General features: G+C 44.9%; 1 protein-coding gene across 4 annotated transcripts in view; it reads left to right on the top strand.

Annotated features, from left to right (window-relative positions):
* The window catches only part of PUSL1 (pseudouridine synthase like 1), a 28,732-nt gene extending 4,419 nt beyond the window's left edge, over positions 1 to 24,313 (top strand). Inside the window, exons 3-9 of one of the 4 annotated variants that reach the window (XM_076356273.1) lie at positions 2,480 to 2,557; positions 4,205 to 4,392; positions 11,523 to 11,672; positions 13,933 to 14,106; positions 18,854 to 18,908; positions 22,945 to 23,107; positions 24,163 to 24,313. In XM_076356273.1, the coding sequence (XP_076212388.1) occupies positions 2,480 to 2,557; positions 4,205 to 4,392; positions 11,523 to 11,672; positions 13,933 to 14,106; positions 18,854 to 18,908; positions 22,945 to 23,107; positions 24,163 to 24,194 (840 nt within the window). In that variant the 3' untranslated portion in view covers positions 24,195 to 24,313. The remainder of the gene's footprint in view (positions 1 to 2,479; positions 2,558 to 4,204; positions 4,393 to 11,522; positions 11,673 to 13,932; positions 14,107 to 18,853; positions 18,909 to 22,944; positions 23,108 to 24,162) is intronic. The other 3 variants (XM_076356276.1, XM_076356274.1, XM_076356275.1) reach the window with 3 other exon arrangements.
* The last annotated feature ends 15 nt before the right edge of the window (positions 24,314 to 24,328 follow it).

The raw sequence follows: 24,328 nt of genomic DNA on the forward strand, positions 1-24,328 counted from the left end.
CATTGAGTCAGTGAGGCTGTGATGACTTGCAACCAGAAGCTTGCACATTATTATTTATTAGAACACAGCAACTTATAAATCGTGCAGCATCCCTGGCAACACAGTGCAATCCCTTGTGTCTGTGCAACTAATGCCGTTGTGCATGATGAAACCAGTAAGCAATCCAGCTGCTGTGAAAGCGAAACAGACCCTTACTTTTCCAAAACACTCCTAATGCACAGTTTCTCTTGAACACACCCATCCACAATTGATTTCACAGGTTCCTTTTGTGGTTCCCAGATGCTCTGTAGAGGTAGATGGCTGAGTATCTTGAGGATTTTTTTATTCAGACTTCAGGGAGAGAAGTGGATGAACTTTTGCTTCCCTGCCGTAGGTGGTATACATTAATGGGCCTGTTCTTCGTATCACCGCTCCAGCGTTTGTACAGAGTGAGAAGAGAACAGAGCTGCGAGTAATAATAGCGATCTGGAATGTGGATCCATATCATCCTGGCACACAACAGCGGAAATTTCAGCGTGATTCAAAATATGGAAGTGCTTAGTGAATGAAACCTGTTAGCAGAACAGACCTACTAAATGCAAGTAATACTTTTCCCTGCATCACTGGTATGCAGGGTGTTAGAGGTATAAACTGACACCCTGGGATCCTTGATGCTGCTCCAGGAATAGGGTCGTCTGGAAAGACTGTGACTCGGGAAGTAAAGACTAAATGAAAATGGATGAGATCTGGCTCAATGAAAGGCCTTCAGTAGGTGCCAAGCCAAGATTTCAGTGTTTGTAACACCTGGTAAAAAGAAGAATATTTGCATGCCCTGTGGCTTGAAGAAGGGAGCAGAGACCTGTAAACTCTGAGCACACGGGAGGACAATCCAGCTCCTTTATTCCTGTATCTTCTATATTGCTTTTTAGCTGGGTGCCCATGGGTAAAGTGCTTAACTTCTGCCTCAGTTTCCCGCATAGGAATCCATAGATGATACCCAACAGGGTAGGGATCTGGATTAATAGCAGTAAAGCCTTTTGAGTTCCTCAGATGAAAGGCCTGCTTGTTTTAGGGGTTTGTTTTTCTGAAAGGGCGGGAAAAACTGGTTGCTATCCAAGCAATTACTAAATGTAAGTAACGCATCTTTTTTGAAATTCAGTGTGGGTGATATTAACAGATCAAAGTAGACAGGAGCCAGAGGAGGAAACCATCAGCTGCCTATAGGCTCAAAGGACATCTGGATGGTACAGATAGGAGACATTTAAATAGGTGAAGGGGTCATTTCTGAATTGCCTGCAAAGAAGTTCAGCAGTTCAGAAATTCTCTCTTTCAGGAGATTAATTAGGATGGGATATAGATGAAATATTAAAATTGAAACTGGAGGCAGCAGTTGTTAGCGTATTATCAGCTGCATGCCTGTTAGGCTGGAGGAAGAATCCACAAAGCTTTCAGCTTTCACAAACTGAGATTTGTTGTTGATGGTGGTCACATTCCTCCTTGGATGCCCAGCACATATATCCTTCAGTCATCTCTCCAGAGAGGTGTGCCTGGGGGACAATTGTGCTGGAGAAGGGCAGCTGTGAAAATACCATTTGTTGAACCTGTCATTCAGTCCTGCACCTTTGTGGATTCATTGGCTGACCTGAGCGGGGAAGACAACCAGATTTGCCTTGGAGTCTGCAGTCCTCTCTTCCTCTGCAGTCTGGTCTCCAACAGGGCTCAACTCCCGCTGGCAGAGGAGAAGAGATCCAAACAGTGTTCCCATTATCCAGCTTTGTTCAGATGCAGTGCTTAAAATGGGATGCAGCGTGGGATCCAGAGGAGTGCTGCATCCAAACCTCTCCAAGCCCATAACAAGAAAGGAGGATGTTTTCCATGTTCTCTCCTGTTCTCTCCCTCCCTCTACCCCCACTCAACTATGTTCCCACTGGCTGGTTTTTGCCTGATGAGAAGGGAGGGGGAGAAGAGGGTGGAGGAAGGGAGGAGCCTGCAAAACCCAAACATATCTTTGCAGAAACTTTGCTCTTAAAATGCAGCTTCTGCTTTAAGACAAATTGCTGAGGCACAAGCCAAGGTCTACTGCAGAAAACTATTTAATTTCTGTCTGCTTCTCTCTACTTAAGGGTGATAAATAAAGATTTTCATTGTTAATTGTAACCACATGTGAACTCCAAATAGAAGGATTAGGAAGGGGAAAAGGCTAGGGTCATTTTTGTTCCGTTTCCCAGGCCTTCCCCTGCAGCTCAGTTACATTTTTCCTTGCCTCCCTGTGCATTTTAACAGTATGTTTCTGAGAGCCCAGAATCCTGTCTGCTCAAATAGTAGGAGTCTGGAAGGCATTTGTGAGTCAGCAGTTCAAACTTTATTGACTCTTGCTACCAAATTAAAATCTAATAAAGACCACTGCTGGGCTCGCTACTCAAGAGTGGAGATAGGAAAGAGAAGGAAATTTCTGGTCATTCATCTGGTTTTCTGCTTTTTTGTTGTTGTTGTTTTTCAGTCTTTCAGATATGCTTCACTCATTCACTGTAACAAATTACACTGGCTTTTCTGTATAAGGGCCTGTCCTCGCAAAGAAGTAAGTTGTATTCTGCAGTGCTCCAGCAACCTACTTTAAAACCTTACTGTAGGTAAGACCTGCTGTGGTTTCAACGTTGCATTAGTAAGTTCTCGGAGTACCAAGGTTTCTGACCTACCAATGTTTGTCCCTTACCAAAACCCACCTGGCTTTGCTAAACTTAGGCCAGTCTAGACAGACCCTTAAATACAGAGCATCTAATTAACCATGTAAGCATCTCTTTTGCGCTCTCTCTTTTGTGTGTGCGTCTTGATTAAAAGACACCATATTAATGACTCATTTAGCAGGGTTTTATTTACTTTCCCAGCAGGAATCTGTAGTAATTCACCCAGTTGTTTTTCCAGCCCTTTGTTAGTGGGCAGAATGGAAAGGCAGAAACAGGGTGGGGATAAAAGCCAGCTGTGTGGAGAGGAACAGTTGGGAAAGGGAAATAACGATCCTAGCCACAGCTGGATTCTCCAGCAAATCCGTGCCAAAATCCCTGTGCAGAACCTAGAGGGTCTCAATGGCTGTCCTTCCCCTTGCGTTAAGAAAAGTAAGCTTCAGCTTGTTGCAATACAGTTTGCTAACTAATTTTTAAAGTACATCTCAGCTGCGGTGTCATTTTAGGGCCTTTTGGCTCCAATAAGCTCGAACTCTGTGATGGTGTAAATAACGTTTATCATTTTCTGCTTTAGTCTTGCTATGGCAGAGGTCTTAGCGTGAGTGAGACATCGCCTGAATATAAGGCAACTCTAGCTCCTGAAGAAAACAGTACTCTCAAGGATTAGCCAAGTCCTGCATTAATGCAACTGTGGAAGCAATGAATATAAGGAAATTCTACGTTGTGACTGCCGGTGGCGTGTGTTTGTCTGGTGGTTATTTGTACCTGCTGGGGTAGCTCAGTGTCAGCCAACTACTGGTATGCTTTATGAGCTGTGTCTTGATTCTTAGATCTGTTTATATTTATATTTCTCAGTGGGACTAATAAATGCATTACATCAGTGCTATGCTACTAGTTATCTGGTCCCCCGGCTCCTCCTCTGCTCTCAACAATTAATGGAAGCATGTTGCCCTCTGTAGCCCTGCTCCCACTGTGGATGGAAAAGAACTTCGGCCTGCAGCAATAAGCCGTAGTATTTCACACCGTTCTGGCCTGCACTGGAATCAAAGGATGCAGCATGAGCTCCTTCAGGCGTCTTGGCTGATGTCATTCAGACATCCCTGCGTGCTGTTTCCATCCCTTTAAGGCTTGGGTTCTGCAGATCTTTAAGAGCTGCTGAAGCAATCCGAGTCCAGTTCTTAGCAGTAAATTGCAGGGGTGGTGTCTGGGTTTAAATGGGTAATTCTCTGTCCTCTTTCCCACTTGCCCAATGATATAAAGCAAAGGATGGGCAGATGAATATTTTTTACTTGATTTTGTACATGTAAGGAAGCTCACATGGCATTTTGGATGTTCTGTTTGAGGTGATTTCAGGACAAAGGTGAGAAGCCACTGGTGCTAGGAGAAGTCCCCCAAACAGGCCTCTCTCCATCCACGGTAAAACCCAATTAACTTCTCTGTGTGAGCAGTAAGGAGACATGTGGTTAGCAAGGAGGAGGATGTTTTTTCCTAGCTAGCTTGAAGTGAGTCCGCTATTCATGTGTCCATCTCGTGTTGGCTTTCAGAAGGCAGCGCAGAACCTAAAACCCGTTGTTCCTATCAAGTTCTGCATCTCCAGCCGAACAGATACTGGCGTCCATGCACTCTGCAACTCTGCTCACCTTGACATCCAGAGGGCACCGGGGAAGCCAGCGTTTAGTGAGAAACAGCTTGTCTACAGTCTTAATTACCACCTGAAGCCTGAGCCAATCCGGTGAGTTGGTGGCGAGTCAAAATCTTTTATTTTGCCCTTGTTGGAGAAAAGAGGAAACGCAGCAATGATCTCCCATCTTCATCCACAAGATATATTTTCCCCTGTTATATGTGTTGGCAAACCACTCCCATGTACATGTGTATTTCTGCTACTACCAGACCCCTGGCACATTAAAGGTCAGTCTTGTTCCACCATTGTTGTTAGGAGATCATCTATGCTAGTACCACTAAAACAAGAGTAGTTGTGAGAGATTGGGGTCACCGTGTAAGTATTGAATCCACTGGGAGGACTCTAGTTTCACACGTGAGCCAGAACATTAGTATGTTAACTTTCAGTGCTGCTATATTCCCCGAACTCCCTAAATTTCTTTGTTTATTGAATTAGAACTTAGCAAAAACTTGGCTGCAGTATTGCCTCTCACCTGTATCGGTGCAAAAAGATAAAGAACAAGCAAACAAAATTGCTGTTAGTGTTAGCATAGTCTACGCCTCCCTTCCCACGTGATCAGCCTCTCTTCTTCCCTGCTAGACCAAGGCTACCGCTTGACATGGTTTATAGAAGTTACATCAAAAGCTCCAGTTTAATATTTTTGTAGCAAGACTTGATGTTTTACTCAATGGGATAGATAAAGTCCTTTTCATACTATACACAACTGTTAATGACTAGGGAGAGTTGCATATGGATGTAGTGAGGAACTTGATACAACAATCTACAGAGAGCAGAACAGCCATTTCTTCTCCCTATTTTCTTCTTTCTTCTTGTTAGAGTTATTACTTCTTGCAGAATTTCAGAGTGAGCTTATTCTGCGTGAGATCTAGGTCTAAATGCCCACCCCCAAAGGCAGAAAAACATGAGCATTAAACCAACAGTTTCTGTTAGGAATTTGCATCAATTACATAAGTAATTACTACGCCCTGTGAATTTTTGAAAAGTTGGATTGAATTTCATGTTCTTTGCTTCTCTTCCCAAGCTGTTGTGCAGTTTCTCTGTCAGCTGTCAAACAGTTTCTGTGTTCTTCCCCAGACATGGGTGCATTTTTATGGTTAAAGTGTAAATTGAATGAAACATTGGGGTTTTTAGACTAAAAGCCAAATCTGTGCTGTGTCATAGAATCAACATACCATTTGCCCGCAGCTGCTTTGCTGCACTCTATTCTTTCTTGTGTTACTTTGTCTTATTTGCATAAACTAAAAACTCTTTAAGGCACAGACTGTCTTTGTCTGTACAGCATTTGGCACAATGGGACTGGAATCTCTGTGCGGTACCCTACTGAAGAGTGTGTCAAAGCACTTCAGAGTGTTGTGCAAGAAGATGGGTAATTTATAGGAGGTATTTAGGTGAGCAAAAGAACTTTGATGCAAAATGCCAACTGGTAAATACTCAGAGGCCCAGGTTGCTCTGTTTCACGTTGCTGCAGCCTTTCTGATGTCTGGTGGCATGAACATAAAGGAAGATTATGGAGGCAAGTTCCCCATGCCAGAGCAAGAGCCCGGGACAAAAAAGCACATCCCTCCCCACCCCAATGAAGGGATTGTTGTAAGAATAGCAACATTACTATGAAGTACACTCCCCCTTCCCGCTTCACCCAGTCTGCTTTATTTTCTAATCTCTTCGTGAAACAGGGCCTGACCCAAATGCTGACATAGCAAGGCCTGGGATTTGAGGACTGACATCATACTTAAATCTGTTCTTGGTTTTGCAAGGAAGGATTCTAGTTCTCCGGGGCTTGGGGAACAGTGAATCCAGCTCTAAATGTGCAGGTGCTCAAATAGTTTGGGGTCTGAGGGAGGGTGAGATGAATGATGGTGTTACTTTTTTCCCAGGAGGTCTGTCATGCGTGTTCCACATGCTGTATAAAGCGAAGAGTGAGTTAGTATGAGCTGGTTGAAGCTGCGGCATGCTCTGCAGAAGGTGTTGATCTGCAATTCAGTCAGCTGTTTTGACTTTCAAAGCATATTGCAAACATTCAAACCTTAAGCAAAGGAAGGAACCTGAGGAAAGCAATCCCAGGTGGCAGAGTCTTCTCTAGCTTTGACTACACTGGTGGGTGTTCAGTACCTCTAGAAACTAGGCCCCCAGGATCAGGCTCTCCAAGGTGTCTGCCACTGTTTTTAGAAGCAAGGAAGCAGATTGCCTGCCCCTGGTTGGTGATAGAGATAGGCAGCTAATCCACAGATGTGACTAGGGGGTGAGACATTCCAGCATGCCCTGGACACGCCAATGACACCTGCAGTGCTGGGCAGAGTCTAGCTAGGTTGCAGAAACTACATTTGCATTAACGTTGTGTGAAACACAGGTTAACCAGCTTGTTGTTCCAGCGCTAGCTTACCTGGAGTAATGTAAGTGCTGTGTTGTTTACCAGTCCCCGACACAACTTGCTCCAGACCTTATACTGACTCAGTGTGAATCACAGATGGACTGAAGGCGTCAGCTTCTGGTCCAGTGGCCATTCCCTAGACCACGTGCTGTGTCGGTGCAAGGAGCAGTATTGGGTGGAGGGACTCTGCCTCCAGAGTTCTGCTATGTCATGTCTAGTGGGCATATTAACTCCAGGGAACAAATGCAAACCTATGCTGATAGTCATGAGTGTGTGATTTGACATTTGCTGCTGTAACAAGGTGCGTTGTGACTGGGATCCCACCTATGTACCTTCTGTAGGCCTATGCCAAAGAAGTGTTTAGCGCCTGCAGTTCTCATGGCCTCAGGACTGGGTTTTGCAGTGTTTTCCTGCAGCGTTTCTGGAGTTGTATGTCAGTGATGCGCTGCATTTATTTAAATACAGTGGGACCTTTTATCTGCGGGCTCTCAACCCGGTCAGTGACTGGAGCAGAAGCTGCAGCAGCTGTCTCAGAGCCAGCTGCATTCTTTCACCTCGGAACAAGCACCAGGGGAGCCATCAGAGGGTGAAGGGGAAGAGGAAGTAAAATCCTTGGAATCTGAGCTCAGGCAAGAGGGCAGGAAGGCACTGTGAGAGCCTTATTACTAGAGGCACGTAGTTCCTGTTAGTGGCTGTTTATTTTGTTGTTTTAACTGACCTTTTTCCCTGGACATTTACAGTTCCTTCGACAGCCCTTGGACAGTTTGGGAACAGCATAAGGCCACACCACTTTTTCCCTTTGATCCTCTGTCTTCTGACTGTCCATGTTAGCTTAGCTGTTGCTGCCCCTCCATGAGACCCTCTTGTGATGTCTTGGAGTGGGTGAGCTCAGCCTAAGGGCGGCGTGAGATGACTGTTATGCTGCTTGGGCTTGATATAAAGCGCGGCTGCCACAATGCATGACCGTCAGTCCCTAGAAATCCGTAAGGGAAATTTTTCGGCCCCCCCCCGCCTTATTTGCAAAAATGTGTTTTAGCAGTTTGCAGAGTTGGTTGAGTCTGTCTCTGAAAGTAAAGGTTTCACAGTGGGTACCTGAAAGAAAAGCAAGTAGTGATTTCACTGCTTTTACTACACAGCCCACGGACAGCCATCCAGTAACAAGTCAGATCATGCATCCCAAACCTGAGGTTGAATGATAATAGAGGATTGACAGTTTTACACTTACAAATCCAGTTCCTCCATTGGCCTCTTAAAGTAGCAGCCAGATTCCTCTGCAGTGACAAGCCAGAACACAAAGCAAATCTCTCTCTCAAGCTAGTTAAGTTGCATGCTTAACATCTGTGATTTACTGTCCCTTGACAGCTTTCACCTTCTTTGACATATGTGTAAAGAGTCTAATGCAGCTGCTGTGGGGTGGGGCTGGAGATGATTTCTTTTCAGACTGCTGTGTCAATGAAAAAAAAATAATTCTGAAATAGAATTTGCCTTATGTGGGGTTTTGGTTGTTATTTTTGCTCAGGCTGAAAACTAGGTCAGAATCTATACACCCTGGAAGTCAAACCCTTTCTGGATGTTCTAGCGGTAGCAGGGAACATAAAGTAGGTCATAGTTTTGATTTCCTTCCTTAAAAGATTAAGGCAGTTGTTTGGGAGTCAAAACTAGATGATTTTACATCCAGAGGGTACCACTGCAATCATCAGTCTGTTCTATGTGCCACCAGCCACTGAATCTCAGTCTCTCTCCCCTGAGTTTAGGCTTGTAACTTGTGAGTTTTATTGTCTAGCTTTAATGGAGTAAGTTGTCCCAGAGAACTAAAACTACTGTCGTGACCCTGCCACTTTCAATACTCGTAGTCACACGGATATGTAGTTATAGCTAGCTTTGTGATACCTTGACCGATCAGTCCAAGAGCAAACAGGATTTCTGCTGAAGAAAGTTTGAAGTTAGAGAGCATCTCCAAAAGGAGGCAGCAGTGGGATCTCACAGATGGGAAAAGTTTTTTGTCTCGCGCTAAGATCTGACAGGTATGTATCAGGAGGTGATACCATCTGATAGAATGCAATACAGTCCTGATCAGTTAGGGAGTTTGAGTTTGTCGGGATGCAGTCAGCTCTACTTCTCCTTCCTCCCTTGGGCTGAACCTTTTAAAAATGGTTCAGCTGCTTTTCATTAAGGAGCTTGGTGACGGGCATGAGACTAAGCGTATTCAGCAACCATCCCCTCCCTCTGTAAATATTACTTTGCCAAGAGGAATTCTCTTCTAATGCTGAAGAGAAAACTCAGCACTTTCATGTGGTTGCAAGCAGGGGGTGATGGAGAGAGGGATCTTTGTGAGAACACATTGTTGTCGATAGAGCTTGGAAGGGAAACAAGATTCCAAGCTGGCTGACTGTATCATCAGCAATAATAACCTTCTTTGTAGCGTGATGGGTCTCTTCTATCAACTGATCTGTCTTTTAGATTTGCAAAGCATATTTGAAAGGATCTTGTCCACAAAGATCAGAGTGTATTTCATAGATGGGGTAACTTTAGGAGGACTTTGCTGTCACTTAAGTAGGGATGGTAATACTCATGCCTTCTATTCCTAGTTTCAGTTTTGTAAGCACACAATAAAAGCTGTCTGGGTGACAAGACAGAGCTGGGATTCCTCCCACCTCCTGCAAATGGGTATTTTGTTTCTGTTGTCAGTGGACAGAGAAGGATGTACTTCTGGAGGACATCTTTGTATCTAATACATTGCCATTTCTAGTTAGATGTCTCTGGGCTTTTTTTCCTTCAACCTCCTGTGAAATTCAGGCTCTGTTGAAAAGCTAAAGAATGCCATGAGTCGTTATTTACCAGCAGTCTTTCAAAAAATGGGATCTTAACAAGGCCCGAAATGTAGCATGTTTGAAGAGCTGCTGGAATAAAGGCTGGGAAGACATTCCTAGCTAGAAAGAGCCTATGGCAGCAGTTGCATTTGCTAGGAGAGGCAGGAAAGGATGCCTGCGCTGAAGAGTCATGTGAGCATAAATAGGCTTTTCTGAAAGAGTCACTCTATCAGAGGGAGTAAAAGGATGGTTATTTAATAAAAATCACATAAGTGTTAACAAGAGAAGCTCAAGATAGATGAAATGCTTCTGGAGGCATGTAGACAGAGGAAAATAAATGTAATAGTTATTATTGTGTTTAGAAGAGGCTGGAAGTCCTAGGTTCAAACTCCATTGCAGGCCTGGAGAATGTAGTTTGCATTTCTACTGAGAGTTTATAGCAGTGGAGCAATCTCCTGGGCTTGTTATTGCAAATCTTTGTGGAGGCCTGTGGCTCAGCTTTAATTTCTTCTTCTGTGGTCTGAGCCTTTGCAGTCAAGGGATGTGAGCCAGAGGCACTTGAGCTGTCAAAAATCTCTGAAGCACCAACCTTTTTAAAGTAAATAAATAGGTTTGTCTATTACTTGGTCCCAGATGGTATCGTGGTTTTTTTGGCTGCCCTGGGTCCCTTCTCCTCACTATGCCAAACTCTGAAGACAAAGGCACATGCCAGGAGAAAAACTACCTTCTAAGGAGAAGTATCCTCTAAAGTAACACCTGCAGAGAGATTATGCCTGTGTAATAGTGACTCCTTGCTGCGTGCTCCCTGCAGTACGGTGAGTAGCCAGTGCTCTGGGATAAGGGAAAGTCGGATCCAGTGAAAACTGCTGCTGACGTGTTCAAATCAATAACAGCACTTTGGGGGAGGTGCAGAAACACAGGGACGCTCCGTTTTCTCCCTTGCCAGACAGAAGGATGTTTTCCCCTCTGGCAGCCTTTGTACCTGCCCTTCTGGCTACCAAGCTGTCTGTCTGATGGTAATGGTGGCACTGGCTTAGAGAAACAAGGCAATTTCTCCCTGGTGCTTATGGAAGACAACAGGGGAGTTCAGCTGCCTAGAAAGCTGCTGCTTGAGTTAACTGCCCAGAGTCAGGGGAGGACGAGTAGACGTGAACATTCCCAACAGCCATTTTCTGCACACGTGAAATGTGAGGGTTCCCAGGAGGTCTCCTGCGTGCAGCATTCTGCTGTTTTCAGAGAGACTCAGTCTAGGCAATGGTGGGATGCACCTTGATTTTCATTGCTGCAGCAAAGTCCTGTTTGTCTTGGAGGTTGTGGGGGGAGGTGGGAGGGAAGTGACCTAGTTTCAACTGTCTCCATCTGCTACAATGAGCTGTGTAGCTGCCTTTGAGAGGGAGCACAGTGGTGTCTGTTGTTGGGGGAGTCCTCCCACTCATGTTTGGGACCATGGTTCTGCAAAAGCAGAAGGGCACAGTGTTCATAAAGTGTGCTCCTCAGCTGGAGATGGAGGGAGTCAGCTTGCTTTGGGAAGTTCCTGCCTCTCACCTTAAGCATGGCTAGGAACACGTGCCCTCAGCCAGATGCAATACAATTTGATGGGCTGGGTGAGGTATTTGGTTTCACTATGCAACAAAGAACACATGCCATCAGTTGCCATTTGTCAGCTGAAGGACTGATTGGTCTTAGCCTCTTGTGACGGTGTGAGCATCCCCAAAACTTGTTGATAGATGACCCAAAGTCAGCTTCACTGTGTATTTGATGACAGGGGTGATGCCAAGGCTCTTCTGCCGCCTTCTGGGTGCCTGTGGCAGCCTACAGGTGCAAATCCTTGGTCACTGGTTAGTCACTGGCTGTCAGGAGAGAGTGATATTTAATTAATTGTAAGTGCAGTTTCTCAACCCATTGCATGTTTCAGTTCCCATCTATGTGGTGACCCGGCAAAAGCTTTTGAATTAGTATATGAAATTTCTCTCTATCTCACTCATTCTCTTCTGTCCTAACAGCATTTTGAATGCCTATCGAGTGACCAATAGCTTCCATGCACGCTTCTCTGCACTGTCAAGAACCTACATTTATCGGCTGTTGATGGGCTGTACTCATTATTCTGAAATACCGGTGTTCGAAAGGGATCTCTGCTGGGCTCCCACGGGAGGGTAAGTGTGTTCCATTGAACCTCCCTGGGGAGCTACCTCTTCAACGCTCTGGAGAGGCTTGGCTTTTGGGGGAATTGGGGAGGGGGTAATTTCCACATGTGAGACCAGATTCCCTGTTCGTATTGACAAGATTTCCCTGTTGAAATCAGTGCAACTGCACTGAGTTATGTTCACTGAGACTTACAGCTTTTTTTAATTGTACTGTGCGTTGTACCTGTGATAAACATGTTTAGCACTGCTGAAATACTCAGTGACTCCGGGTAAAGTCCATCAACAACTTAGTGTGTCCCTCCCCATGGAAGTGATGAGCATTTCCTCAGATGACCTTGCCAATTCATACAGCAAACCCATTTGGACAGCTGGCTGAAGGAACAGTGCTCTGATATGATGCAGACAGGCAGAAATGCATTGCACGGCAGATCTCAGTTTTAGGTGTGACCGTACAGGCAGTCAAGAATGAAGGCTGAGAATTCTTTTTTTTTTCTTTTTCTCCCCTAGTCCTATTTCTGGTAGCGACTGCATGTAAATCTGCTCTCATTCCTTGTCTCAGAGCTTGTGTGTTTGAATAGTGAGAGCCAATGACTCCGAGCAACCCTACAATAACAAACCTAGCTCAGTATCTAGCTCAGTATTCGCTTGGGTTCTTGGAGTAGCCACTGAGTCATAACAAATCAGTGCTTGTATATGCAAGGGAAGAAAAACAAACTCAGTGCCATTTAAAAAAAAAAAATACTTGGGACATGATAAACAGTGAGTGAGGAAAAAAACAAACAAAACCCAGAAGATAATTTGTAATTGTCCTTTAGTTTACATTGTACTGAGATAAACATACATTGAAGAAAACTGGAGTTTTCCACAACATTATAGAAAAACAGGTTTGTAGCCAGTTGTGGTAATTTCATCATCACTATTGGAATAACAATTGTGGGTAATGGAAAAAAAAAATGTAATCTCAACTGTCCGAGCAGAGGAGTGAAGATGACATTGTCCTAAAATTAAATTGCTGACTTTCTTTTCTGTGGGCTGTGGAAGGGAAAATTAAATATCAAATTGCAAAATTAGATGTTATGTGCACAATGTGCCTTAATCTTGGGCTTTATGAAATAGCATTTAATTTAGTCCAGACACTGCAGTTAATTTTCTCAAATGGCAATACCACAAAAAGGATAGGGTGAGCATATTAGAAATTCTGAATGGGAGGCGTCTTACTAAAAGGTGGGATATTTGGACTGCTAGTAGTGGAGAAGCTGATAGTGTGTGCACTACTGAGCACATCTGGTGTATAAAACACGTAACATACATTAAACTCCTGTAGGCGTCTGAATTGCCAACTAGGTGTCATCAGCGCTTCTCAGTGTGACCAGGGTTCTGTAAGTGCTAGTCATTTTTCTTGAACACAGTGGAAAAATTTCATTATGTTGGAAAATCTCATCTTGATTTTTTTTTTTTTTTTGGTTGGTTTCTTCAGAAACATTTTGACTTCTGTTAAGATCTGAAGTACTGAAGCCATAGATCACACATACTTGCGCAGGCTTTTCTTAGGAGAAATTTACAAAAATAGAATAAAAATAAGCATCTGTTCAGCAAATATATCAGTAAATCTGTCTAAATCCGTCTAAATTCCTTTGCTTGAGACTAGTTTGAACAGACCTAGATACTTTAAATGAAGACATCTGAATGACACTTGACATTCTGAGTTTTACCCTCGGCCCTTTCTTCTGCATCTCCACCTTGGGTTTACACTGGCTTCATCTCTGCCAGTTTTCTCGCTCATTCCATTTCTGTTACTTCCTAATATCATCTTTTGGCTGTTGCAAATCTAAGGTTTAGAAAACCATCACAGTGTTTGATATTTTCTTACCTGGCAACATCTTTTTCAGTTTGTAACATCCAGATACTGCAAAGGATTTTGGCTCTCTTGCCCTACGCTCTAGCCAGTGATTTGAATAGAATTATTTGAATTGAATTGTTATAAGAAGCACAGCAGGATAAAGGTTTGTGTAAAAGCATGTGCCTGCCAACCCCTCATCTAGCCTGGGGTTTTGGATACCTTCAGAGCTCAGGTCACTTGGCATCTTGGTTTGTGGTTTGGGCCATTACGAGACAAACTCCATCTTGCAAAATGTGTTTCCGCAATGCTACAATGTTCAGTCTGTGTGCCAGGTTTCAGCTTCTCATCAATTGATTGGACTTTGACCCACCTAACATACTTGGTCCCACCTGATGCTCCTTTCCTTTTGCTCTGCACGTTTAATTTCAGCTACCTGAACGTGCCTGCCATGCAGGATGCAGCACAGTTCCTGCTGGGAACCCATGACTTCAGCACCTTTCGCTCACTTAACTCCGAAACCCCTTTTCAGTCTCCAGTCAGAACCATCCTCCAGGCAGACATCCGACCCTCTTCTGGCTTCCTGTCCCAGCATTATGAACACAGGTGAGAGCCTAGATACCCAGCTGAGGAGCTGCTCTGGCCAGCTAGCGCTTGCTTTGTCTGAAAAGCTGCTTTCCAGCACTGCTTTGAGAACTGACCTCCTGTTTGCTGTGCGTTGCCCTCACAGTCCTGTGATGGTGTCAGCAGGGTTCTGCCTAGTGACAGCTTGGAAAGGACATTTCTTTCCCTCTCCTCCCCAATGTCCTCAGGGAGAAAGATGAGCAGGAATGAGGGCGGGGAAACTGGTGCAGTTGTTTGTGCGTTAAAAGGCAGGATGTTATAAACTGGTGTGTGGAATCTAGCACGGAGCGATTCTGATGAGGTGCTTCCAGCATTTACACTCACTTTGGTTGCTAAAGACCAGCTCTGCCAGGGGATGGGATTTCCCCCCGCCCCTCACTGCTGTCCTAAGGCTGCAAATAGAAGGAAAAAACCTCACCCAACACCTAGGTCACTGCTGTAGCTATGCAGATCTGCTCGGTTCACACCAGTAATTCCCTCTGTCTTCCCAGGGGATGTTGATGAAGGAAAGTCCAATATTCCTCAGTCATTACCTAAACAAAAGATTGTTGAGTGTCAGGTTCTTTCAGGACCAGGTCTTGCAAGTATTGAAATTAAGTGGCTGGAGGTATTTGCTCTCTAGCAGAAACTAAAGGTTTTTTTCCCCGAAAGATCATGGGTATTTATCATCTGAACGTGGCTTTTGCTTTCATGCTGGCTTCTTTCACAGATAACGTGGCTGTTGTGTTTCAGCTTGAAAGCAAACCTTGCTGTTGTCTGTCTCCAAACCACATTTTTCTGCTTTCCGATTAGGAGAAAACCCTTTTCTTTGTAGTTTTCCCCAACGACCCTCCATTAGATTTGAATACCTCCTGAGCTGTCTGTAACAGCAAGTGCAGTGCTCCAAGCTTCGGAGCCTCACTGCAGTTTGCAGATAGCCCACTGTTTCTTTCCCCATGTCTTAGAACGGCGTATCTTGCCAGCAGTAGTGTAAGACAAAAACTGAAAGTGAGCTGCAAAAACAGAGAGAGGTCTGTATGCCCTGAGTAACCCTGGTCTTTCAGTTCCTCCCAGTTCCTCCCGTCTTCTCTGATTCCTGCTTTTCCTGCTCAGTGTTGGTGCCTGTCAATACACAGCCATGTTATAAAGAGCCACCCAGTTGGGTATGGCACTTTTGCCGCTACTCTCTGCTGTATAAGTGCAAGGACATGGGCAGTTAGTGCCGGATGAAACGCTTGTTTCCCGCATTCTTGCAGGTAAGAAACACTGTCCCTATGGGAAAAGGAAGGCTGGAGAGGAAAATGGGTGCTGTCATGTGGCTGCTGTTTGTTATTGGGTTGCCATTGCTGAATGGAGAGCTTGGCCTCCCTCTGTCAAGTGTGGTTATGCTTAGGGACACAAGTAACAGTGAAATGCTTCATCCACAAGATTATCTTGTCCTTTATGATGAGAAGCATTGTAAGTGGCAGAGACCCGAGCTAACCTGAAAATAACCGTTAACGGTCTTGTCTGGATCACCTGTGAGTGCATATGGGCCAGGTTACCTTCCACATCCAGACCTGCTATTGTCAGCTGGCCGACCTCTGAGAACTAATATGGATCAGCTTTTTTGTGTCTTCGATTTTAATTTAAAAAAGGGATTTGCTATTTCTTGCATAACTTGCTGCATATACCCATCCCACATGAGGCCAAAAAACAGCTCACGGAAGAGAGAGTAAACCTAAAAACTGGATCAAAAGCATTGAACTAGTTGCTGATGGAATATTTTTGCTTTTGGTGACACATGCATCCAAACTTGTGTTTTATAGCAAGTAATTTTTATAATGTGTCGATATTAATTGATTTAATGAACGTGTAGCCTGAAGGGGATGGCTTTGAGAAGCCTAGTTTCAATGCATTTCAATGGCATTTAATTCTCTTAGAATACTTGGTTAGTAATAACCACAACCATGAGTTTTCTGATCTAGAGAAAAAAGCTGTGGGGTTTGGGTCTTTGTGGCAGGCTAGGTGTTGTTTGGGGGTTTTTTGTTTGTTTGTTCGGGTTTTTTTAATTACAGTGTCCTAGTTACTTTTAATCTGTAAAACTCTCCCTGTGGGAACAGTTGCAGCCATGGAGCTTGGTGTGTGTTTGCCCATTCTGCAAATAAGATGGCAAATATGCCTGAAGTGCATGTGTACTTCTTCACTGCAGTAGCAGAATGAACTGTTCCTGCAATGCAAGGGCTGGGATAGCAGTAAAAGCTTATAAATAGATATTTTCTTTTTTTTTTTTTAGCCTAATCTAAGGGGGTTTATTTTCTGTTTCAGAGGGAGGAATCAGTAGAATGATAAACCGTGGTCTCTTAGTCAAATAACGCAGCTTTTGTTTCTCATTCTTTCTTTCCTTTCTGAACTTAAACCAATCTTCTGAATTGACCACTTGTCTGTTTAAAAGGCTAACTGTTAAAATGATTCCTTCCATCAAACTCAGTTGCTCAGCAACAGTGGAAGTAGAGTTAGTGTCCCATCCATACAAAATGCTTTTGAATGCTAAGGATGTGTTCAGAGACTTAGCCCCATCACTTATTCCTGGGGAGTGATTGCTCTGTCACCTGTTTTCTAGCTGAATATGTATTATTCATTGCAAGGTGCTGGCTTCTGCTGCCAAGTGGAAAAAGACAGCTGGATTTTTTGCTGGTAAGCAAAATTATCTGTGAGATTGACAAGAAAACAAAGTTTCCCTCTTAAAAAAAAAAAAAAAAATCTTGTTCTCTTTCAAAGTCTACAAGGTGTTTTTCCTAGGTATCTCGACCCATCTTTTGTAGCTTAATATATCTTGTCAAGACAACCAAGACAGGAGAATCCTGGCTAAAGAAGGTGCATGCAGTTTGGTGAGAGGGGGGTTTGTCCCTATTTGAAAAAATTGTCTCTTGTGCTTTGCTAAAGAGCTGAGCTGAATTATGACCTCGATGTGCTGGGTATTTGCACACGTGTGTAGCAATGCACATGTCTGTATGCCACGCGCATCAAGCTGGGGGGAGAGCAGACCGTACGTTAGTGATAGAAACATTGTCATTTCCTGACATAAAGAGGAATCCGGGGGCAGGAGCCGCCTTTGCATATGCCAACATACACGACAGGGAGGGCTAAAAGCAGTAACTTATCTGTAAATCCAGTGAGGAAACAGCTTGTGCTGCTCCCTACAATGACTGTTTCACAGTTGCTCTTCCTGCTAGCCCTGCCCTGATGCCCCGTGCGGGCCTGTGAATCGCGCTGTCCCTGCTTTTCACCTTTCTTCTACGGCTCGCGAGAGCTGTCGCCTCTCCCAGGGAATGGGCAGCCCCTTTCTCGATGCTCAGGTGTTTCCAGCAAACCCAGCCCATCCACCTGAACCCTCCAGACAAGTATGCTGCAGCTGTGCTTCTCTCACAGCTGATTCACATCTCCATAGCCCTTTGATACCCAGTTACTGGGCTCATTGCAAGGGAGGAGAGGAGAGGAGAGGGTTTGCATGTAAGTACCTGCTTTTCTGGATTGTGCAAGGTAAGCTTTGTCTCTTTTTGCTGTAGGAATGCTATGGGATATAAGGAGCGCTTAAACTGTTAGTGAGTTTGTTTATTTTTTATTGTTATTTTATTGTTACTTTTATCAAAGTGACTTCTAGGATTGCTTGGTAGCATGGAAGTTTAGGGATGCAGGTACTGAAGTGAAAACCTCACTTTTGTGCTCTGTTGACATATCTGATGTATGATACACCTGTGTGTGTATGTTTTTATATATATCTAATGTGCATATCAGATTTTTTTTATTTGTAGGAAGGAAATGTGCAGACAGGTTCTTCCCTGCAGGACTGTTCCTGCAAACGGGTTTGCCTTGGGTTTTAGTGTTAGAGCTGGCACTGGACCACAAAAATATTTAGAAAGCAACTTGTAAAGATTTAGCAGAGAATGCAAGTGTCAGTGAAGTACTGGAATAGTTAGCCTCAGTAGAGTTCTTGTAAGGAATATTGGTTACTACTATAAAACTTTCTGGAAAATGGTATCTATATGAGCAGACAGATTTGGTGAGGGGAAAGGATGTCTTTTTGCGTAGTAGCATCCATCCATCCCCAAATGTTCATCTGCCCGTTTCCTGCTCTGCTCGCTCTTGGCCTGGAGTGAGTGCTTCCTTGTCTGCCGCTGCCTGTGTTCTGACGCTGCAGCTGGATTCCTCAGGCATGTCTGTGTCCTGACTTGCTTGTCCTGGCCTTTCCAGTAGCACGTGGATGTCGCAGTAGGCATTGCTGAGTGTTGAAATTCATTCTGCAAAGCCTGTAAGGACCACGTGACTCTCTCAAGCCAGCTCCGAACGAAATGGTAGAGTTGCTTTGCTATGGTTGGTTGTTTCTTCCTTTCTCCAGGAGGCATCAGACTGCATTCCTCAGATCAGTAGTACCTTAGCAGACTGCTAAGTTGCACCTTCTTTTATGTTGCCCTTTCCCTTTTATTTGAATGCTTATATACTTAGGTGTAAGGCAGCAGGAAGATGAAGCCCCATAAAACCAGGTACGTACAAAACAGGCAGGAATTGTTTCACCCCAGAAAATGGCTGCATCTGAGTAGCAAATGAGCAGTCTGGTGTTTGAAAGCTCATGGTGCTGTTTCAGGTTAATTGGGGGCTGCACAGCTTCTTATTTGTTCTACTTGCATTCACCTGTGATTTATACTTCTCTTGTGGGTAGAAGAGCCATTTGAAATGTGATTTTAAATGCTTTTTTTGTTCCTTTCTTTAGGGGACTGGAGTTTTGGGAGTTGAAGTTCAGGAGCAGATCATTTGTTTACCGACAGGTACTGTTTGGTGCTGTATTCGGGACGCACTTTACCTCCAAGAACCAAAGTGCCGCTATCACTATAACTATTGATCAGTTTAGCAATGTTGCATCCCTGTGTAGTGCCATCTCTGTTGCAGAGCTGGTGTTACAGCTGCGTGACACACACAGGGACCTAGCATCAGAGAGGTGAGGTTCTGTATTCTTTGTTTGATCCGGTAGAACCAGAATCTCTTAAGTTTGTGTCTAAAATGAATGTCCAAAGTCACAGAATCGTGTGGGAGGATGGAAAGTTCTGTTTTCTGCAATCTTTGTCCTTGCAGTCTGCGTGGTAAAAACCAACAGACATATGTTCTTGCTCTGCTGAATGGCACTGGGCCCAGCAAAGACTGCCTGGAATTTTACTTTCTGGCTTTGGAGCATGAAGTAATTCTCAGTGTTGCACAAAGGAGAGATGGGAAGACCTGATTCAGCTATGCAGGCATGACTGCAGGATCTTTCCCTCTGCCATGCTGTCTAGCCTCCACTGGGTTTTCTTTGAAATAACTCCAGTGGGGTTTTTGCTGCTATCCCCAGGGGAGACAGCTCTCTCCACAACTTAATGGATCACCTCATTAGGAAAGAGTTGGCTGTTCTCAGCCTGCCTATCCTGGCCATGGTCACACTCTGGAGACAGAGAATAGGCAAGAGAGGGCTTGTTTTTTGGAGGAGAGAGGGGGTGTTTTGTGGGAACAGCAAGCAGCTATTTTTTATTCTGTTTTGACAAACCAAATTTGTTTTTATCCTGTGCCAAGTAATGCTCTGTAAGCTCTCTGACAGCGGGTGTCTGGATGTGAGCAAGGGAGGAACAACATGCTTGAGAAGGGCTTGATATACAGCAGGGATTTGCTTCATCAGAGGCTCTTGTGACAAGGCAAAAATGCTGGTAACCCATTTAGTGCATTAGAACGGAAACGCTACTTAATGACGTTGTGCAGAGAGAACGGTGGCCTGTAATACTCAGCTCAGCCCAGTGTCCTCTGAACCTTGTTTGCGGGAGCTGCCTTACAGCGAGCTGGCAGGCTGTAGTGAAGCAGGAACAGGCTGTACACGCTGAACTTGCGCTCTTCTACCTGAGCATATGCTTCTGCCCTCCATCATAAAGAGTAGACTAGACTAGGTGGACCTCATATCTCACCTCATATAGCTGCTGTGATAGGTATCGACATCTCAATGTTTTTATTAGAGAAAAGGGTTAAACAGCCCCAGAAACTGTATGTATATATTTTTGCTGAATAGCGTGCAGAAGGGGGGAGACACCAAGCACATGGCTATTTCCGATGCATGCCATTAGGCTGCATTTACACTAGCTAACTCCAAGTGTGGAGACATCAAAGCTAAAGCCACAGCATACAATGACCTCTAGTGAGGGATGGATAAAATAACATATGTCAAGGATCTCTGCTTCTTCTCTGTGCCATCTGCTCAAAGGCAGGCTCTTGGCACTCCACAGTGCAGTTTAAGACCAGAGCACATAGGGAGAGACAGTGCTTGCCTTTGGATAAATATAGCTTGACTTGTTGGACCTTTCTCCTTAACGGTGATAAACATGATCAGGTTGCTTAGTGGACTTTGGTTTATTCTTTTGTAAATGTTAATGGATCAGAAACTTAGACCAATGCTTCATTACAGCACTACATTTAAGTTTTTGGAGAGCTTGGTACGCTTTGAAAGGTCATGAATAGAATGAATGTTTATTTAGGCCAAATGACTGATCATGCCTGCGCAGGTGGGGATGTGTTCTGGCAGCAGCCTGAGAAGGTGAATCAGGCAGGACAGTGTCTGCTTGACCAGTTTCCCCCACGTGGGCTGGTACTGCTGTTGCCTGTAAAATTTGAGACTGGAGGACAGTTTGTCCAGTGTGGACAGAGAAAAGTGACTAGGAAATGGTGACAGTGCGGTGGCTTGGGATCAGCCCGTGGCAAGGGCTGAGTTTCATTGTGGCTCCTCTGCCAAATAAGACTCGGGCCCAGAAAATCTGTGGCATGTTCCCTTAGGCTGTGTGAGCTCTCCTGTGAAAATGAGTAGGGGCAAGCCCAAGCAAAGTGCTGGCAGCTTCTGGGAGGGGGTTCAGCCCTTGCCTAGCTGGACACCGCCAGGCTGGTTAAGTTCATTGCATTGTGCTGTTTCTTTCCCCTCAGACAGGCATTTCTCATGACGGGACTGTTCACAAGCTGTTCACTCCAGTGGTGCTGGGACAGGGCCTAGCTTTCCTTGAGCTTTATCTCTTGCTGAACAAAAGCCTGAAAAGGACTGTCCTTCTCTGTCTTTATCCTTTGTTTCCCCAGGGAAACAGATGTTTCCCTGAACCATCCCCAGATGTTTCTTGCACAAGCTTTATTGATGCCCATGGGAAGTAGGTAATTGCCTGTATACTCGTCTCCGGATAACCAAAGTCTCTCTAGGAGTGCCTTGCTGAGAGTACTTCTGGCACAAGTTGAGGGGCTCTACTTGTCAGTTACTCCTCGACAGCAGCTTCGTGAGGCTGCCTTGACATAAGAAGTACCAGGAAGATTAGTGGTCAGTGCTCTGCCTTCAGAAGGATGCCTTCAGCTTGTGAAAGGGGTGGAGAGAAATGTAGCCACCACGCAGGGATGCAATAGCTGGCTAGTCGTAGGGAACTAGTGTTTGGTGTGCAGGTGGCATTGGCAGATACAAGTCTTGGCCCTCCTGGAAGAGCACGTAGGGGATATAGAAGGAAAGGGTGTTCTTTAGCCAAGAGGATGCTGAAGTGTGAGGGGTGTTTACGTGGGAGGTGAGCACTGTGGTGTGAAATTTGTGCTAACCCACTAGGTCTGGAATTGCTGAGTGTGGAGGGAGGGAAGGTAAGTTGTGACATGCAGAGGTGTTTGAAATACCAGTTTGCTGCACTGGGGGGATGTTGTGTTGTGGGCTGTCCTACTTGGGTTTTTTTTCCTCTTTTGGCTTTCTGAGAGAGAAGCAAGCCCCTACATAGTCCCCCATCTGGAAACAGTGCTGCTTGCTTATTAAGAACCACCTGTGAGCTCAGCTTTCCCAGCGAGCATGTGAGCTTCCTGCCACAGACGGATGTGTGGGTGCTGCTGTTGTTTCTGAAACAGAAACCATCCTCTGCTCAGCCTTCTTCCCACATGTGATGAAAACAAGCCTTGCTCCAAGGCAGTACTGTGTAGCTGGAGATCACTGTGTTACAGGTTCTCATCTCATTCTTACTAAGGTCTTTAGTTGTAGGGAGGGAAGAGTTAAAGGAAGCAAGGTAATTTTGCTAGTTCTTTTCCCTTCCCTACCACCAGCTTTGGTCACTAGAAGATCCTGTGCTCTGCACGTTGCAGACAAGCTTAGCTGCTGCATGTTGTCGTGTCACCCCAATCGGTGCAGAACCTAGGCAGCCCATGCAATCCCTGCTAAAAGTGGAAAGAACACCGTTCCTCCACAGGCTGTGGGGTGACTGTGACTGCTGGGGTGTGCTCGGGGACTAAGGGAGCATGATCTTTCCGAAGAAATAAAGCGAGCACTGGAAATGCTCCCTGGAGGTATGTGATACCAAAGGCATACAAGGGGCAGCCAGGACTGGCTTGAACCCTGATGGGTGAGGCTGGGGCATGGCTTGGCATACTTCAGTGGCACCTAAAACAAGGGTCGAAGCATTCTTTATGTGGGGAGATGCTTGCTTCTTTCTTAACACCCAGCTGGACTAGGAGCAAAGTGCCTGGCACTGGGAACAACTGACAGTACTAGGAATAGTAGAGGAACACGAGAAATTAGGCTTTCTGGGAACTATGGGTTTAATAATAACGATGTACCTATATTCAGGAGCAGGCTCATATTAAGAAATCATGGTGATATCATTCTTTCCTGAGTGACAGGCACTGAACTCTCTGATTAGGTTTCTAGCTCCACTTGCCATCAGTAGTAACTGTGGGCTGTTACACAGCACAATACTGCTGAGAGCACGAGGGCGGGACTCTGGACAGTTTCCCCTAATATCTGTAAGTTTAACAAGGGCAGCTCCTAAGCCGTGTTCTCTGTTTTTCCAGGTCCGAAGAATGGTTGGGGCTCTAGTTGCAGTTGGCCAGGGAAAGTTAACACCTCATCATATAAAGGAGTTACTGGAGATAAAAGATTCACGGGCTTTTCCATCAAATGCCATGGCTCCGCCATCTGGACTCTTTCTAAAATCAGTGGAATATAATGAAGCAGGTAGGTGAATGCAGGGGATGGCATTCTTTTTGCAGGAGTTAGATCTAATACTGAAGGGAGCAGTAACACCCACGGTCTTCCTTTATGTGCCATCTGACCTATGGCTCACAGCTTTGTTCAGTGACACCCACATCCCAGTGGGTGCCCCGGACTGTAGAGGTGTTTACAGCAGTTGCTATGGAAAAATCGTGGTTTTTTTCCTGGTAGATTTCCTCCTCTTACTTGCAGAGTAGTAAAAGAGAAGTTGTGTTGACAATGACTTTGAGATCTCACATGAATGATATTTTCAGTTCTCATAAACTCTTGTTCTGTCCCTGACCATGTATAAAGACCAAACCATCTGTGGTATCTAGGTGCCTACAGACCCGTTTCTGTTCACTCGCTTCTCCCTTGGTATTTTTGAGAGGGTTGTACAGACTGGGGGACAGAGAACAGATCATCCTTTTGCTTATATGGTGGCTCTCTTAATTTAACAGCATCTGGTCTGAGCTATTTAAGTTTTGTAGCTTAAAAAAAAAAAAGGCGGGGGGGCAAATTTGCAGAAGATAGCAAATGGATGTCATGGAAGTTTGACATCCCTGCTAAGGATAGCAGGTATTTAAAACTGCAAGGATTAATCTGTCTCTGATTAATCCAGTGCCCGTGAAATGTGGATAGAAAGGACCTTCCACCACACTGCAGACCACCTCCAGGCTGCCTTGTCTCAGCCAGACCGCAGACCTGCTACAGGTGGGCTTAGAGCATGCTCTCTCCTGCAGCAGCAGCGCGCACACTGGGGCTTAAAGAAGACAGAAGGGAAAGGGAAGCAACAAAGAGCAGTGCGAGGAGCTTGAATGTAGTTCTGAGCACTTGGCCTGGCCTTGAAAAGGCAGCTGCTGCTTGCTGGTTTTGGCCCTCTCGAATGGTGCTTTTCCTAATAGTGCTGGGTGTGGAGCTGTCTGTGCCAATGGGGAGGGAGCCCACATGGGAAAAGAAGACCACAGATTTTAAGTGCTTTCAGGTGGTTTCAGTGCCATCTTTTTCCCTAAATCAATGTTTTCTCTTTTTCCTCTCAGATTTGGACACTACAGTTGCCCCAGGAGAATAGCAGCTCTATGAGATACAGCCATGTCTGAAAGGACTGTTGTTGTGGATGTGTGATGGAGGTTTGCCAAGCGCTCTCTACACAATACACGGTCTTGTCTCAATAAAAATCATAGACTGTGACTGTAGGCATCTTCC

This window comes from Aptenodytes patagonicus, chromosome 19 (assembly GCF_965638725.1).
Source record: "Aptenodytes patagonicus chromosome 19, bAptPat1.pri.cur, whole genome shotgun sequence".
Taxonomy (NCBI): Eukaryota; Metazoa; Chordata; class Aves; order Sphenisciformes; family Spheniscidae; genus Aptenodytes; species Aptenodytes patagonicus.